Consider the following 17,385-nt stretch of genomic DNA (forward strand, 5'->3'; position numbering starts at 1 on the left):
ATTACCGTAATCATAGAGAAATCTGTTCTTGGGTTTTCACGGACTACAAAACCCTGATCTTCAGTGTCAAAGAAGGTGATGTCCAGGTAACATTGGAATTGGAGTCCAGGTGGGGCCTGGTGGCTGACCCCTGTAATCCCAGCACTTTGGGAGGCCAAGGTGGGCGGATCACCTGAGGTCAGGAGTTTGAGACCAGCCTGGCCAGCATGGTGAAATCCCCGTCTCTACTAAAAATACAAAAATTAGCCAGGCGTGGTGGTGTGCACCTGTAATCCCAGCTACTCGGGAGGCTGAGGCAAGAGAATTGCTTGAACCTGGGAGGTGGACGTTACAGTGAGCTAAGATCGTACCACTGCAATCCATTCTGGGTAACAGAGTAAGACTCTGTCTCCAAAAAAAAAAAAGAGAAGTCCAGTGTGTGAGCCAGTGGGGGAGCTCAGCTGGAGCTGAGCCTGAAGCCTCAAGCAACATGGTTCATCTGGGAAATTGTGGCTGAGGATGCTGGACAGTGAGACTAGCAAGGGGTACAACCAGTCATGAGGTTTCTTGCATTTAGGAACAGTGGTTGCCTCTTTTTTGGAAACACTTTTTTCGGGTGATCCTCCCACTTCAGCCTCCTGAGTAGCTGGGACAATAGGCACAGGCCACAATGCCTGGCTAATTTTTGTAGTTTTGTAGAGATGAGGTTTTGCTGTGTTGCCCAGGCTGGTGTTGTACTCCTGGGTTCATGCCATCCTCCCTCCCCGGCCTTTCAAAGTGCCGGGATTACAGGTGTGAGCCACTGCACCCAGCCTGGAAACACTTTAGCTGGCAGATTTTTTTTTTATGTTTTTAGGTTATAAAGGTAATATTGATTTATTATTTTAAAAATGCACTAGCAGTTTGTATATAGATTTATATGAAGCTGAAAAGAAAAGTGTCACTTCTGAGGGGAACTCTGGCGAATTTGTTAGATTGGTGACTATGCATTGAGGCCTTTTCTTTGCACGTACATTCACCTACATATATCTATATACTTCTTATAACTCTAAGATGTCCTGTATATACTATTCTGCTACTTTGGTTCCTTAATATCTTACATGAGCTATTAATGGCCATGTTATTATTCCATTATAAGGATATGCCGGGATTTATTTGATCATTCATTCACCACGTTTATTGAATTCGTACTGTGTGTCAGGTGTCAGCCTTTGTGTAAGGTGCCGAGATTAGAGCAGTGAACAAGACAATGTCCCAATTGTTATGGAGTTGATATTTGCTGTTTGGGGAGGTACATGGGGTGGGGAAGGTGCTCTAGGAAGGTGATCTTTGAAGACACCTGCAGGAAGTGAGAGAGGAGGCCATATGAAGACCTGAGGGAGGCACATTCTAGGGAAGAGCCAGTGCAAAGGCCCTGAGGTGAGCCTGTGCTTGGTGTGTTCAAAGATCATTGAGGAGGGGTCGGGTGCGGAGGCTCACACCTGTAATCCCAACACTTTGGGAGGCTGAAGCGGGCAGATCACTCGAGGTCAGGAGTCCGAGACCAACCTGGGCAACAAATTGAGACCCCATCTCTACTAAAGACACAAAAATTAGCCAGGCGTGGTCGCGTGTACCTGTGGTCCCAGCTACTTGGGAGGCTGAGGTGGGAGGATGACTTGAGCCTGGGAGGCAGAGGTTGCAGTGAGCCGAGATCATGCCACTGCACTCTAGCCTGGGTGACACAGCCAAACCCTGTCTCAAAAAAAAAAAAAAAAAAAAAAGAATATTGAGAAGGTGAATGTGGGATGGAAGAAATGAAAGAAGAGGGAGGCATGGTGGGACCTGAGGTTGCAGATGTATCTAAGTCACATCATGAAGGACTTGGAGACTGTTGGATGGAGCACATTTTAAGGAAGATGGGAAACTTCTGCAGGCCGCTAGGGTCCTTTCTTGTCATAGATTACGTTTTTTCCCCCTGATTTTATATCGTTGTAAACAGTGCTACAATGAAGGGTATCACACCCTTCTGTAACTTTTTGATAGAATGAATTTCTAGAAGTTCAACTGTTAGGACACAATATGGGCACACTACAGTTTTTGATAGAGAAGGCTAAATTATCTTCCAAAACAGTTGTTTGATTTTCCACTCTCAGTGACAGTATATGAGAACGACCATTTCTCTCAACCATGGATATTATTAGTATTGTAGTCTTTGTCAGTCAGACAGGTAAAAGCTGGCAACAATTAGTTCATTTTGATTTCTTTATAGATTGGTGAGTTTGAACATTGTTTTCTGCTTTTATGGAATATTTGTATTTCTTCTGTAAGTGAACTTTTATTAGCGTGTTAGATTCCTTTTTGTTATAAGTAATAGGAAACTAGATGCTTTTGTAGTCCGTAGGTGTGACGATTGGACCTTCACGCTCATGGGTGAGATGCGCCTCTCTCCAGCCTTGTTAGGATCTTGGGACATGACCCATCTAACATGAAAAGAAAAAATAAATTTTTAAAAATAAAGGCGAAAAATTAAGGAATAGGAAATCACTGACTAGCTTAAACAGAAACATGACATTTGCTGGAAGAATACTGGTTATTTTTTGGAATCTAAAGTGGAGGTGAACAGCTAAGCCCCAGGAGGAAGGAGAGCCCGGCCAGCCCTTAGGCCTCAGCGGCCAGGGACTGGTGAACATTTTCTGTGCGATTCAGCTCCACACTCCCAGATACTGTTGTTTTGTTTTTTGTTTTGTTTTGTTTTGGTTTGGTTTTTTTGAGGCGGAGTTTCACTCTTGTTGTCCAGGCTGGAGTGCAATGGCGTGATCTTGACTCACTGCAACCTCCACTTCCCAGGTTCAAGCGATTTTCCTGCTTCAGCCTCCTGAGTAGCTGGAATTACAGGCACAGGCCACCATGCCTGGCTAATTTTTTGTATTTTTAGTAGAGATGGGGTTTCACCATGTTGGCCAGGCTGGTCTCGAATTCCTGACCTCAGGTGATCCACCCACCTCGGCCTCACTGGGATTACAGGTTTGAGCCACTGTGCTTGGCCCCAGATTCTTTATTTTTTAGTTTAAAATTCCAGATGACCAGGGTTGACGCCAGGCAGGATGAGCTTCGGTTAGAGTTCCAGGGTTGCACAGTACGGGTTTGGGTGCTGAGGGCCTACTCCTGTGCTGCATTTTCCTGAGAAAGCTTCATCGGGAGCAGACACATCATGTATCTGCTGTTTCCTTTTTAAATTGGTTTGTTCGCTTTTTTTTTAATTAATTTTTTTTTTGTAAATTTTCCTGCCTCAGCCTCCCGAGTAGCTGGGATTACAGGCAGGCGCCTGCCACCATGCCCGGCTAATTTTTTTTATTTTTTAGTAGAGACAGGGTTTCACTGTGTTGGCCAGGATGGTCTCGATCTCCCGAGCTTGTGATCCACCTGCTTCGGCCTCCCAAAGTGCGGGGATTACAGGCATGAGCCACTGCGCCCAGCCAGTTTGTTCACTTTTTAATTGATTTGTAAGAGCTCTTTGCATATTAGAGAATAGAACTTTTTGTCATTTGTGTTTAATTTTTTTTTTTTCTTTTTTTGGGACAGGCTCTTGCTCTGTTGCCCAGGCTGGAGTGCAGTGGTACAAAACATAGCTCACTGCAGCCTTGACCTCCTGGGCCAAGCGATGCTCCTGCCTTAGCCTCCCATGTAGCTGGGACCACAACAGGGCCCCACCATTTCTGGCTAGTATTTTAATTTTTTGTAGAGACAGGGTGTCACTTTGTTGCCTAGGCTGCTCTCAAACTCCTGGCCTCAAGTGATCTGCCTGCCTCGGCTTCCTAAAATGTTGAGATGACAAGCGTGAGCCACCGTGCCCGCCTAAATAGTTTTATTCTAACCGTTATGCTGCCTTTTGCCACGTGGAAGTTTCATAGTTGTAGCCAATCATATCTTCCATCTTTTCCTTTGTGGCTTCTAGATTTTTTGCCATGCTTAAAAAGACTTTCTTCCCCAAGATGATAAGCTACTCACCCATATTTCCTTCTAGTATTTTTGTCATTTATCCTTTATGTTTAAATTTTCTATACATGGAGGCTGGGCACAGTGGCCCATACCTGTAATCCCTGCACTTTGGGAGGCCGAGGGGGCAGATCACCTGAGGTCAGGAATTCGAGACCAGTCTGGCCGATGTAGTGAAACCCCATCTCTACTGAAAATACAGAAATTAGCCAGGCATGGTGGCTTATGACTATAATCTCAGGTACTCGGAAGGCTGATGCAGGAGAATTGCTTGAATCCGGGAGGTGGAGGTTGCAGTGAGATAAGATCGTGCCATTGCACTCCAGCCTGGGTGACAGCGAGACTCTGTCTAAAAAAAAAAAGACAAAGAATTTCTATATATGTAGCATTTATTTAGATGTAAGGCATGAGGCATCAGGTAAGGAATCTAGGTTTAATTTCCTAAAAATGGCCAATTTTTTTGCCCAGGTCCATTCTTTTTTTCTCTGATTTGAAATGCCATATTTCCTATATCAGATATTTATTAAAGCTTGATTGAATCTAATTCTGGACTAGAGCTATTTTGCAATAAAAAAATGTTGGTGATTTGGCTGGGCGCGGTGGCTCAAGCCTGTAATCCCAGCACTTTGGGAGGCCGAGACGGGCGGATCACGAGGTCAGGAGATCGAGACCATCCTGGCTAACACGGTGAAACCCCATCTCTACTAAAAAATACAAAAAACTAGCTGGGCGTGGTGGCGGGTGCCTGTAGTCCCAGCTACTTGGGAGGCTGAGGCAGGAGAATGGCGTGAACCCGGGAGGCGGAGCTTGCAGTGAGCTGAGATCTGGCCATTGCACTCCAGCCTGGGCGGCAGAGCGAGACTCCATCTCAAAAAAAAAAAAAAAAAAATTTTTGGTGATTTAAGAAGTCTATCTAATGTCTTTTTTTTTCTTTTTTTTTTTTTTTTTGAGACAGAGTCTCACTCTATTGCCCAGGCTGGAGTACAGTGGCATGATCTCAGCTCACTGCAACCTGTGCCTCCCACGTTCAAGCGAGTCTTCTGCCTCAGCTTCCTGAGTAGATGGGACTACAGGCGCGTGCCACCATGCCTGGCTAACTTTTTTATTTTTAGTAGAGAAGGGGTTTTACCATATTGGCCAGGCTGGTCTCAAACTCCTGACCTTGTGATCTGCCTGCCTCGGCCTCCCAAAGTGTTGTGATTACAGGCATGAGCCACTGTGCCCGGCCTTTTTTTTGAGATGGAGTCTCACTGTGTCACCAGGTTGGAGTGCAGTGGTGCGATCTTGGCTCACTGCAACCTCCAACTCCTCGGTTCAAGGGAATCTCCTGTCTCAGCCTCCTGAGTAGCTGGGACTACAGGCGCACGCCACCACACCTGGCTAATTTTTGTATTTTTAGTAGTGATGGGGTTTCACCATGTTGGCCAGGATGGTCTTGATCTCCTGACCTCAGGTGATCCGCTGGCCTTGGCCTCCCAATGTGCTGGGATTACAGGTGTGAGCCACGACGCCTGGCCAATAAATCCATCTAATGTCTTAAACACTAAAACCTGTTTTTATTTTTTTTACTATTGAGGAAGTATCTGAGATGACATAAAAAAATCCCCCTTAAGGTGGAATATTTTCTGACATGAAGGCCACCTTTTCAGCATTTATGAAAACAGGATTGAAGGGAGTGATGTGATAGAGTGGCCCAGGAAAAGTCTCGGCAGTGTAGAATTACTTAATTCCATACCTTCCTTACACAATTGGCATATTTGATTTTCTTATTTCTCACTATACATTCTTTTTTTTTGGTTTGTTTTTGAGATGGAGTCTCACTCTGTTGCCCGGGCTGGAGTGCAGTGGTGCAATCTCGGCTTACTGCAACCTCTACCTTCCAGGTTCAAGCAATTCTCCTGCCTCAGACTCCTGAGTAGCTGGGATTACTGGTGCCCGCCACCACACCTGGCTAATTTCTGTATTTTTAGTAGAGATAGGGTTTCACCATGTTGGCTAGTTGGTCTGGAACTCCTGACCTCAAGTGATCCACACACCTCGGCCTCCCAAAGTGCGGGGACTGCAGGCATGAGCCACTGCGCCAAGCCTAAAGTACTTTTTATTCAGGGCATTGTTGCAGGATTGTGTTAATAAGTGAGAACTTTTCTTAGCAATGAATGTTTAAGAAATGAAAATTTGCTTGTTAAAATTTACATGTGTGTTTCAGTTGAGGTAATTAGGGAGTGGGACACCCGTAAATCCGTTTGTATCGTGTACAATAAACATTGCACACTTCTCTCCCCTTCCTCTCCAGGAACTTTAATGGAATTGGGTATCTCCCCAATTGTAACATCTGGTTTGATTATGCAGTTGTTAGCTGGAGCCAAAATCATTGAAGTGGGAGATACACCGAAAGATAGAGCTTTATTCAATGGAGCCCAGAAATGTGAGCATTAATGCAGTTCAAGAGCATTTTCCAAGTTTGAGACTGCTTGCGGTAAAGATGTTTTCTCGGGCTTTCCTTGTCGTTGGTGGTAAGCGTGCTCTCCTTTCCCCCACTTCTCGTCAGTGTTTGGTATGATCATTACCATCGGGCAAGCCATTGTGTATGTCATGACGGGGATGTACGGGGACCCTGCGGAAATGGGTGCCGGGATCTGTCTCCTTATCATTATTCAGGTAAGAAATCCTATATTTTCCTATGCAGATAACAAAACAGTTTGATTCCTTTTTTCTTTTCTAACAGTTCTTTAGGTGATTGACTTGTTCATTTTCTTACTGTTGAATTATTTGATTGTAGTATTTTGATCACTGAAGTGATATGTGTACTTTTTTTTTTAAAACCTTCTATGACCGTGATGTGTTCAAATTGTGTTGATGTGAAAAATTCAAATTTATTCTAAGAGCTTCATAACTGCATAATACCAAGAATTATGGATCAACTGTATTGATTCTTGAGATGCACAGTTGTCACATTGTGATGTCTCTGGAATCAGGGTGTTTCTGTACAGTAAACAGTGCCTTCCACTTGCGGTCCGCCAGGAGACAGTGGTGGTGTCACTGCCCGCGTGTGTGTCGGCTTGTTCACGTCGTCGTGACGTTAGTTGGCTGAGTGTGTTCTTGACAGAACGGCTGTTTGAGTTCAGTTGCTGTCTAAAGGTGTTCAGAAAATCTGCTGTGATTTGTTACTGAAATGAAGGTTATTGTTTAAATATAGAAGGGCAAGCTAGAGGACAAATATCTACCTCGAGGTCTAAAATACCTTTTTGTAAGGAGAAAATTAAAATTCTTTGTAATAAGGTATTCTGTCACAAGTTAATTGGCAGTATTCTTTTCTTAGTAGTACACAAAATAATGTTTTAAATGGTAATATCTTAGAGTCAGTGAAACACTATTTATACACACATAAATATGTTCTGTGGGTTTTTTAAATGGATGCTTGGGAATGGAATTTTTTTTTTTTTTTTTTTTGGTGAGACGGAGTCTTGCTCTGTCGCCCAGGCTGGAGTGCAGTGGTGCGATCTCGGCTCATTGCAAGCTCCGCCTCCCGGGTTCACACCATTCTCCTGCCTCAGCCTCCCGAGTAGTTGGGACTACAGGCACCCGCCACCACGCCCGGCTAATTTTGTGTGTGTGTGTGTGTGTGTGTATTTTTAGTAGAGACAGGGTTTTACCGTGTTAACCAGGATGATCTTGATCTCCTGACCTCATGATCCACCTGCCTCGGCCTCCCAAAGTGCTGGGATTACAGGCGTGAGCCACCGCCCAGCCACTTGGGAATGGAATTTTTAAAGGCCAACATAATTATCAGTGTCCTAAGTATCAATTTTTTTCTTTTTTTTTTTTGAGATTTAGTATCACTCTGTTGCCTGGGCTGGAGTGCAGTGGCACGATCTCAGCTCACTGCAACCTCCGTCTCCTCTCCCGTGTTCAAGCAATTCACCTGCCTCAGCCTCCTGAGTAGCTGGGATTACAGGTGCCAACCACCACGCCCAGCTAATTTTTTGTATTTTTGGTAGAGATGGGGTTTCACCATGTTGGCCAGGCTGGTCTTGAACTCCTGACCTCATGATTTGCCCACCTCAGCCTCCCAAAGTGCTGGGATTACAGACGTGAGCCGCCACGCCCAGCCCTAAGTATCTTAAAGTATGTTAAGTTTAGAAGATATTTTTCCATTGTACAATCCTTAAAAACCATTTAGATAAATTACCCAAGAACGGATTGTACTTAAGTTATCTTTCTTGTGTTTTGAAAAGAAGTTTGTTTAAGTTAATAAACAATGGGTATCTGAGGCCGGGCATGGTGGCTCATGTCTGTAATCCCAGCACTTTGGGAGGCCCATGGGGCAGATCACGAGGTCAGGAGATCGAGACCATCCTGGCTAACATGGTGAAAACCCGGCTCTACTAAAAATACAAAAAAATTAGCTGGGTGTAGTGGCGGGTGCCTGTCGTCCCAGCTACTCAGGAGGCTGAGGCAGGAGAATGGCGTGAACCTGGGAGGCGGAGCTTGCAGTGAGCCGAGATCGCGCCACGGCACTCCAGCCTGGACAACTGAGTGAGACTCTGTCTCCAAAAAAAAGAAAAAAATGGGTATCTGGAGTCCTGATTTTCTTGGAAATGCCTCTTCTTGTTCACTTTATGAAATTCAGATTAGTTTAGGAAATTTTTTCTTTTTTTTTGAGACAGAGTCTCGCTGTGTTGGCAGGCTGAAGTATAATGGCACGATCTCGGCCCACTGCAACCTCCCCTTCCTGGGTTCAAGCGATTCTCCTCCCTTAGTCTCCTGAGTAGCTGGGACTACAGGTGCCACCACGCCTGGCTAATTTTTCTATTTTTAGTAGAGATGAGATTTTACCGTGTTGGTTAGGATGGTCTTGGTCTCTTGACCTCGTGATCCGCCTGCCTTGGCCTCCCAAAGTGCTGGGCTTACAGGTGTGAGCCACCGTGCCCAGCCAGGAATTTTTTTTCTATCAGTTCAAAAGATGAAGATCAAGCTCAGAAAAACATTTTTTAATAACCTCAAGTACCAGTTCATTAATATATACATTGAGAGAAATCTGACTGTCTCAGACTGGTGTGGTTGAGCATCCTGTTTTTTTGTTTTTGTTTTTGAGACGGAGTTTCACTCTTATTGCCCAGGCTGGAGTGTGGTGGCGCGATCTTGGCTCACCGCAACCTCCCCCTCCTGGATTCGAGCGATTCTCCTGCCTCAGCCTCCTGAGTAGCTGGGATTACAGGCATGCACCACCAGGCCCGGCTAATTTTGTATTTTTTAAGTAGAGACAGGGTTTCTCCATGTTGGTCAGGCTGGTCTTGAACTCCCAACCTCAGGTGATCTACCCGCCTCACCCTCCCAAAGTGCTGGGATTGCAGAGCATTCTGTTTTTTAAATTAGAAACGTTATGTAGGAAGCAAAACATAAGATTATTTAATGAGTGTAATTTATATCCACAAAAGTTATACTGTTCAAGTATTTATTTAGCATTAACAATAAACTGACTTTTCTAATGAGATGGAACTATTTTGTCATTTGACTAGGGCAGGAATTTTTTTTTTTTTTTTTTTGGAGACAGAGTCCTGCTGTGTCTCCCAGGCTGGAGGGCAATGGTGCAATCTTGGCTCACTGCAACCTTTGCCTCCCGGGTTCAAGCAGTTCTCCTGCCTCAGCCTCCCAAGTAGCTGGGATTACAGGGGCCTGCCAGCACGTCCAGCTAGTTTTGTATTTTTAGTAGAGACGGTTTTGCCATGTTGGCCAGGCTGGTCTTGAACTCCTGACCTCAGGTGATCCACCTGCCTCGGCCTTCTGAAATGCTGGGATTAGAGGTGTGAGCTACCACACCTGGTCTAGGGCAGGACTTTTTAATGAATGATCAGGTTCTTTGGAAGCTTTCTGATCCCCAGTGTGTTCCCATTTGGTAGAAGATACATTTCCTTAAAGAATAACTGTCAGGTGTGGTGGCTCACACCTGTAATCCCAGCACTTTGGGAGGCCGAGGCGGGCGGATGACTTGAGGTCAGGTGTTTGAGACCAGTCTGTCCAACATGGGAAAACCCCGTCTCTACTAAAAACACAAAAATTGGCTGGGTGCGGTGGCGCACACTTGTAATCCCAGCACTTTGGGAGGCCGAGGCAGGTGGATCACGAGGTCAGGAGGTCGAGACCATCCTTTCCAACATGGTGAAACCTTGTCTCTACTAAAAATACAAAAATCAGCTAGGCATGGTGGTGCATGCCTGTAATCTTAGCTACTCAGGAGGCTGAGGCAGAACCCAGGAGGCAGAGGTTGCAGTGAGCTGAGATTGTGCCACTGCACTCCAGCCTGGCAACAGAGCCGGACTCCGTCTCAAAAAATAAAATAAAATAACACCACCAAAATTAGCCAGGCATGGCACTGCATGCCTGTAATCCCCCATCTACTAGGGAGGCTGAGGCAGGAGAATTGCTTGAACCTGGGAGTTGGAGGTTGCAGTGTGCCAAGGTCACACCACTGCTCTCCAGTCTGGGCAAGAGAGTGAGATCTGTCTCTAAAAAATAAAAAAGATTAACTTTGTCTTTATTTCTCCATTTACAAATCACTTGATTGGCAAATTTACAGCCCTTGGGAATTAGGGAAAGAGGCGCATTGGATGGGGAGAGAAGATATTCTGGAGCCTGATTTTAGTGCCTTTCAGTGCTTGGGGTTTCTCTTCATATGCTTTAGGCATCGTTGACGGTATGGACCGGCCAATTGTTGCCTTCAGTTTTATTTCTTTATAGCACTTTATGCAATCCAGAGTTTAGAATAATCTTGATTTTTAAAAGACACTTAGAACTGGCATGTAGCTCGTAGAACATTATACATCAAGAAAATGTCTGTAGTATCTTACTTAAGGATATATTCAGATTCCTAAGGAATCTCCCCTGAGTGATTCTCAGCTAGCTAGCTATAGGATTGACTTCTTACAGAGTCAGTTATGGATTTAAATTGATATGAAATAGTTAAGCTATTTTAATGTTTATTTTCAGTAGTCAGAAATCAGAAATAGTTACAGTCCAAGAATGAAACAAGTGAAGTGGATGTATACTAATTCATTTACATGAATTCTGATACACAAATATGTGTGTTGAATTCTTCTGTTAATGTGGAGAGAGAGATGTCACGTTTGATTATAGGTGGGCAGTGACCAATTTGTGTCTTTCAAGGCATTGCTAAGATTGAAAATATGTGGATACACTGAAGAGCTATGATTGGATCAGTGTGTTTCACCCAGAAACATAGGTTTTGAAAACTGTTTGCATGCCGTTGTGGAAGGTATTTCTCACCTTATTTGTTCATGTTTTCATTCTCACCTTATTTGTTCATGTTTTCATTCACATGGTTAGTGTTTTTCAGCTAGTGAGTTTAGAAACCTAAATAGCAGGTCTTGATTAAAAATTTTAAAAAACTATTAGAGAATATCAGTGTGCATGGCATGTAATAAAGGTAAGTATGTTTTGACATACTTAACAAAAGGTAGTTTGACAAAACTAAGTTGTGTGTAGGTGCCATGCAGGGTTAAAATGTTAAGTGCCATGTTTATACTAGCTCATCATACATGTCGTCCATTCCCCGTGCACACGCGGTTAGGGTTCAGGTCCCATCACTATAGACGCTCCTGCCACTTCCTGGGTTCCTATCCCTTTTCACAGGCATGCATGATATTTACTGTCTTTTATTCCCTTAATTATAGAAACCGTTTCTCATTTCTCTATAATTTCTTCTTCCCTTTGGAAAAACCCGAGTTTAATTTTCACAGGACAGATATGAATGACTCTGTAGTCCGATGGTCCCTGTTCTGAACAGGGGTCTGGAGAACGAGTGGTTTCAGAGCTGCTGTGGGACTCTGGAGAGCTCATTTCTCAAGGCCCATCACGACGCTGTCTGGTGGCTGATGTTCATGGACAGCTGTTATTTCCTGCATAGGATGGGTTTCTCGGTTTATGATGGGGAGTATCTGTTCACTCATGACATGATTGTGGTTCAATAGAATCGGTAGTAAGTCCTAACCGCTACATTATTTTGTCAAAATGTCAAACTTGGTTTTCAAGCAGTAAAGGATTAGCATGATCTCTCTTAGAAGTTTGGAGAATCATACCCTTTCTCCTGTCCATTGAAACTCAGACTAAAAGACTGTAAATAGACAAGTTAGGCTCTGTCCAACTATTGAAGTGGCAGTTAAGGAAAAAACAACACTGTCTAAGGTAAGCATGCCTAAAAGGGTCTCATGTGGTTAGTTTGGTGGCTCTTCTAGCAGGTGATACTGGATCAAGTGAGTACAAAATGAGGGGGGCGGCTTGAGAACTGGGAGGAATGGAAGTGACTTCCCCACTTCTGCCGGGGGGGGGTCTTTAAAGTGGGGACATGTGTGAAGTTGGGGCATGGAAGCATGTTTTCTTCCTGTCTTGATTAGCTTATTCCAGTGCAGGGAAGGGGTCAGATGACGGAGGAGGTCACTTGCAAGGCTAGGGATTGTTTTTCATTAATGCATGCTTTTAGAGGAATGTCTTCTCCAGGAAGCAAGTTCAGAATTTTCAATATCCCATAAATTAAAGTTAGTATGCTTTCATTTTTAAAAACATTATGAGCTTAACTTTAACTGTCTTCAAATTTACATTCAATCTTTGTCACTATGTGTATAGAATGCATTTTTACATTGTTGCTGGAGTACATATTTGAGTACGTATTTGTGTTGTAGTTTTTTATTCTGTACACATTGTATAGAATATACATATATATAATACATATATAATGCTTTTTTCAAAGGATCAGCACAGCCCTTAGACTTACCCTTTGATGGCAGTGTACATTTCCGTCTTGCTATTATACCAGAATTCATCTGACTTTTTACTTCCTTGGAGGTATTTGGGATGTTTTCAGTTTCTTGCTGTCATAAATTCTAGAATACTGTGATCATTTTTTTTGTTTCAGTGTGCTTTTCAAACAGGCTTTATTTAAACATTGCAAAAGAAACTATTCAGATAAGTGTAAATAGACTTTAAAGTTGAAATGTCTGCTTTATAACGCAACGGTATTTCCAGTCCTCTTACTGTTCTGGATTGGCCTGGGTAAATGAAAGCAGGCCAAAAGATGCAGTTGGTCATCGTAGTGAAATTGCAACGGTCAGGCCTTAATATTCAAAACGCCCCTAGCTTGGAAATAGCCTATGGTGTTCCTCTCCCCCTTTCTTGAGTTTGTTCTTGCTTCTGCTTACTTGCATTTCTTTCCCCACAGTTGTTTGTTGCTGGTTTGATTGTGCTGCTGTTAGATGAGCTGCTACAGAAGGGTTACGGCTTGGGGTCTGGGATTTCCCTCTTTATTGCCACCAACATCTGTGAGACCATTGTCTGGAAGGCCTTTAGTCCCACTACCATTAACACTGGCAGAGGTACATCGCACAGTGACTGCAACTGCACGCGTTTTGCTGGATGTGTGCTGGGAAAACCCATCGTGTCGCAGTACATGCCTAGAGCCATTCTGGTTTGCCCTCCTAGGGGATAAGGAATGCGAATTCTTCAAAACTTAATACGCAGAGATGTGTGGAGTAAGCCACACTACCTCAGCGAGAATAGTACCAAAATTTTAGCCTCTGCTCATTTAAAATTTCAGTGGTTGCAAACAGAGTTTTAAAATTTCGTTTGTTAACCTTGCTTAAGGCATTGCTGCAGAAGCCATTTATTTGACTGATTTCAGCATCCGTAGGGGGATAACAAGGTAGTGGATTTTAGATTTTTCAAATGGAAAGACTTGTTCATTGAATCCACCCGGAGCACTCCTACTTTGCTGCTCTTCTAATTGGCTTTGTAATAGCACCGAAGTTTTGAAATATTTCATTCTCTCTTTCCCCTTCCTCATCTCCACTTCTAACAGATACTGTCCTAAGTGGTTAATACCTAAACTCTGATCCCAGCCTTAAGAAAATTGTAATGATTATTAATGTTCTTGGTGCAGTAAACCTCAAGGCAGGCTTGATAGAGTGACATCTATCTCTTAATTCTGACATCTCTGCTCTGCTTTGCTGCTTTTTTATTTTTTTCTAAAAATACTCTCTTCCTTCCCTAAAGTAAAGGAGAGGCAAATCTCTATGAATGAAATTTTGCTTTGGTAAATTTTACATTGTATGTTTTCATCAAGAATAGCCTCTTGAGAAAACTTCGGATTTATGCTATAAAAAGATAGATTTGCCTCAATGATCTAAATATTTGTAGAACCTGCTCACATGGCTATATCATAAAGCAAACATTGGCGAATTCTTTTGACTCATATTTTCTGCTGTATACTGGACTTTCACAGTTATTTGTTTGAGCTCTGGGACAGCTTTGGACAAGGAGTCCACAGGTCGTGTCTGTCTTGATTTTACAGGTACTGAGTTCGAGGGCGCAGTCATAGCTCTGTTCCATTTGTTGGCCACCAGGACGGACAAAGTCCGAGCTTTACGGGAGGCTTTTTACCGGCAGAACTTACCCAATCTCATGAACCTCATTGCTACAGTTTTTGTGTTTGCTGTTGTTATATATTTCCAAGTAAGTATAATCTTTTCACCAAAGTAAGTGGGATGTAGACTTTCACTGTGCTCTGGAAGACAATGCCATCTGACATGCTCGTGTTTGACAAGTCAGAGTTTAAGATCAGGGGAAATACAGTTTTGCAATTCGAGTCTCCAGACTCTGATTTTAGGGTGTGAAATATTGGAGTCTCTGTACTTTCTTGGTTTTTGTTTTGGCCCATCAGCAGGAAGCAGACTCTCGACACTTTAAAAGGCAGAACGTCTTCGTTAGCATTGTCTTTGCTTTTTTTTTCCCTGAGAGTTTTGCTCTTGTTGCCCAGGCTGGAGTGCAGTGGCGCGATCTTAGCTCACTCCAACCTCCAGCACCTGGGTTCGAGTGCTTCTCCTGCCTCAGCTTCCTGAGTAGCTGAGATTACAGGCACGTGCCACCACACCTGGCTATTTTTTTATTTTTTATTTTTTATTTTTTTTGAGATGGAGTCTTGCTCTGTCACCAGGCTGGAGTGTAGTGGCGTAATCTCATCTCACTGCAACCTCCGCCTCCCGGATTCAAGCGATTCCCCTACCTCCGCTTCCTGAATAGCTGGGACTACAGGTGCCCGCCACCACGCCTGGCTAATTTTTTGTAATTTAGTAGAGACGGGATTTCACCACATTGCCCAGGATGGTCTTGATCTCCTGACCTCAGGATCCACCTGCCTCGGCCTCCCAAAGTGCTGGGATTACAGGCGTGAGCCGCCGCACCCAGCCGGCATTGTCTTTTCATCCTCCCCACTGTTCTGTTTTCCCTCTCTGGTCTGTTCTTTTCTTAATGTGTCTAGTTCCCCCACTTACTCTTGGTTTTCTTTTTTAGGGATTTCGCGTTGACTTGCCCATTAAATCGGCCCGCTACCGAGGACAGTACAGCAGCTACCCCATCAAACTCTTCTACACCTCCAACATCCCCATCATCCTCCAGTCGGCCTTGGTGTCAAACCTGTATGTTATTTCCCAGATGCTGTCGGTTCGATTTAGTGGCAACTTTTTAGTAAATTTACTAGGACAGTGGGCCGTGAGTATTATGTTTATTTATATTATTTACAGTTGATTATAATTTGCATTTCATGGTTGTATTTTTAACGGAATGAGGTCAACATTGGAGCATTTGCTATAATATTTTCAGATTCACTTACCTATATAGCAGAGTTTAGTACGTATCTGGAAGAACTGGTAAGTGTTGCAGAAGTTAAGATTGCCCAAGTGCTTTTTATTATTTTGCTGTCCAGGAAGCACTTTCACATCTCATTTGAATGACCTTTTAAGCTAATATTGTGGTTGATTTCATAAAAGTAATTTCCTGTTTTGTCATCTTATTCCAGTATTGTCTATAGTAATGTTTTCTCAAAAATGCTCTTTGCTGTCTGGGCGTGGTGGCTCACTCCCATAATCCCAGCACTTCAGGAGGCTGAGGCGGGTGGATCACCTGAGGTCAGGAGTTCGAGACCAGCCTGGCCAACATGGTGAAACCCCATCTCTACTAAAAATACAAAAATTAGCCAGGCATGGTGGCAGATGCCTGTAGTCCCAACCATTCAGGAGGCCAAGACAGGAGAATTGCTTGAACCCGGGAGATGGAGGTTGCAGTGAGCCGAGATCATGCTGCTGCAGTCCAGCCTGGGTGACAGAACGAGACTCTGTCTCCCAAAACTAAAAATAAAAACTGCTATTTGTGCTGCTAACATATGAGATGCTGGACTCATCCTATCCTTTCCTATCTCCCACCCTGCCTCCAGGCCTCCTCCATTTTTCAAGGTCTGAACGGCAGTAAACCAGCTTGTGATGAGCTGGGCTAGAGACAGGCATGCTGTTAACTAGATGGTAGAGACAGCGGTGCTGCTAGTAATATAATCCTGTACATTCTCATATACATCCCCCTTGTCATAATTTTTTCTAAAACAGTCTAGCCACTTTGTTATTGAAGCGTGCGTTACTGTGGGGCTGAATTTTCATAGGTTTAAATTCTGTCACCTAACAAAGGGGCATTTCCCCTCTTACAATTACAGATTTTAGCCCGGAGTGTTGGCTCTCATCTGTAATCCCAGCACTTTGGGAGACCAAGTAGAGAGGATAGCTTAAAGGCCAGGAGTTGGAGACCTGTCTGGGCAACATAGCGAGACCCCATCTCTACAAAGGAATTTAAAAACTAGCTGGGTACAGTGTTACGTGCCTGTAGTCCTATCTTCTCAGGAGGCTGAGGTGGGACGATCGCTTGAGCCCAGGAGTTCGAAGCTACAGTGAGCTATGATCATACCACTGCATGCCAGCCTGGGTGACAGAGTGAGACCGTGTCTCAAAAATAATAGAATTTTAAAAGACTAATGTCCTTTATTCTTTGCCACAGTATGTAATTCTAGAATTTGCACCCCACCAAAGAATAGTATTTTCTTGTACAGTTATTCTTGCAATATGGTGTTTATTCTGTGCATTTGTCTTCATGTACTATCTTTTTCATTATACCTCTGCTTTTTCATTGTACCTTTCTGCTTTGACTGAATGCCATTTAAAGAAATCGCTTTTTTTTTTTTTTTTTGAGACGGAGTCTCGCTCTGTCACCCAGGCTGGAGTGCAGTGGCCGCATCTCAGCTCACTGCAAGCTCCTCCTCTCGGGTTCACGCCATTCTCCTGCCTCAGCCTCCCAAGTAGCTGGGACTACAGGCACCCGCCACTTCGCCCGGCTAGTTTTTTGTATTTTTTTTAGTAGAGACGGGGTTTCACCGTATTAGCCAGGATGGTCTCGATCTCCTGACCTCATGATCCGCCCATCTCGGCCTCCCAAAGTGCTGGGATTACAGGCTTGAGCCACCGCGCCCGGCCTTTTTTTTTTTTTTTTTTTAAAGAGAGTAAGACAGTAACTCTTATGTATCAGTTGAAGGGAATAGGATTC

At 43.8% G+C, this 17,385-nt stretch overlaps 1 protein-coding gene and 1 non-coding gene across 4 annotated transcripts in view; both read left to right on the forward strand.

The window, feature by feature from the left end:
- Positions 1-17,385, forward strand: part of SEC61A2 (SEC61 translocon subunit alpha 2) — a 46,065-nt gene that overhangs the window by 23,091 nt on the left and 5,589 nt on the right. For all 3 annotated transcript variants that reach the window (XM_074001018.1, XM_005564628.4, XM_065520275.2), the window contains exons 5-9: positions 6,251-6,382; positions 6,506-6,615; positions 13,190-13,343; positions 14,318-14,478; positions 15,316-15,513. In XM_074001018.1, coding sequence (XP_073857119.1) covers positions 6,251-6,382; positions 6,506-6,615; positions 13,190-13,343; positions 14,318-14,478; positions 15,316-15,513 — 755 coding nt within the window. The remainder of the gene's footprint in view (positions 1-6,250; positions 6,383-6,505; positions 6,616-13,189; positions 13,344-14,317; positions 14,479-15,315; positions 15,514-17,385) is intronic.
- LOC123567021 (small nucleolar RNA U13) lies at positions 2,344-2,447 on the forward strand. The gene has a single exon (XR_006689730.1). It is a non-coding gene; the product is annotated as a small nucleolar RNA U13 (small nucleolar RNA).

The sequence above is a fragment of the Macaca fascicularis genome, chromosome 9 (genome assembly GCF_037993035.2).
Source record: "Macaca fascicularis isolate 582-1 chromosome 9, T2T-MFA8v1.1".
Taxonomy (NCBI): Eukaryota; Metazoa; Chordata; class Mammalia; order Primates; family Cercopithecidae; genus Macaca; species Macaca fascicularis.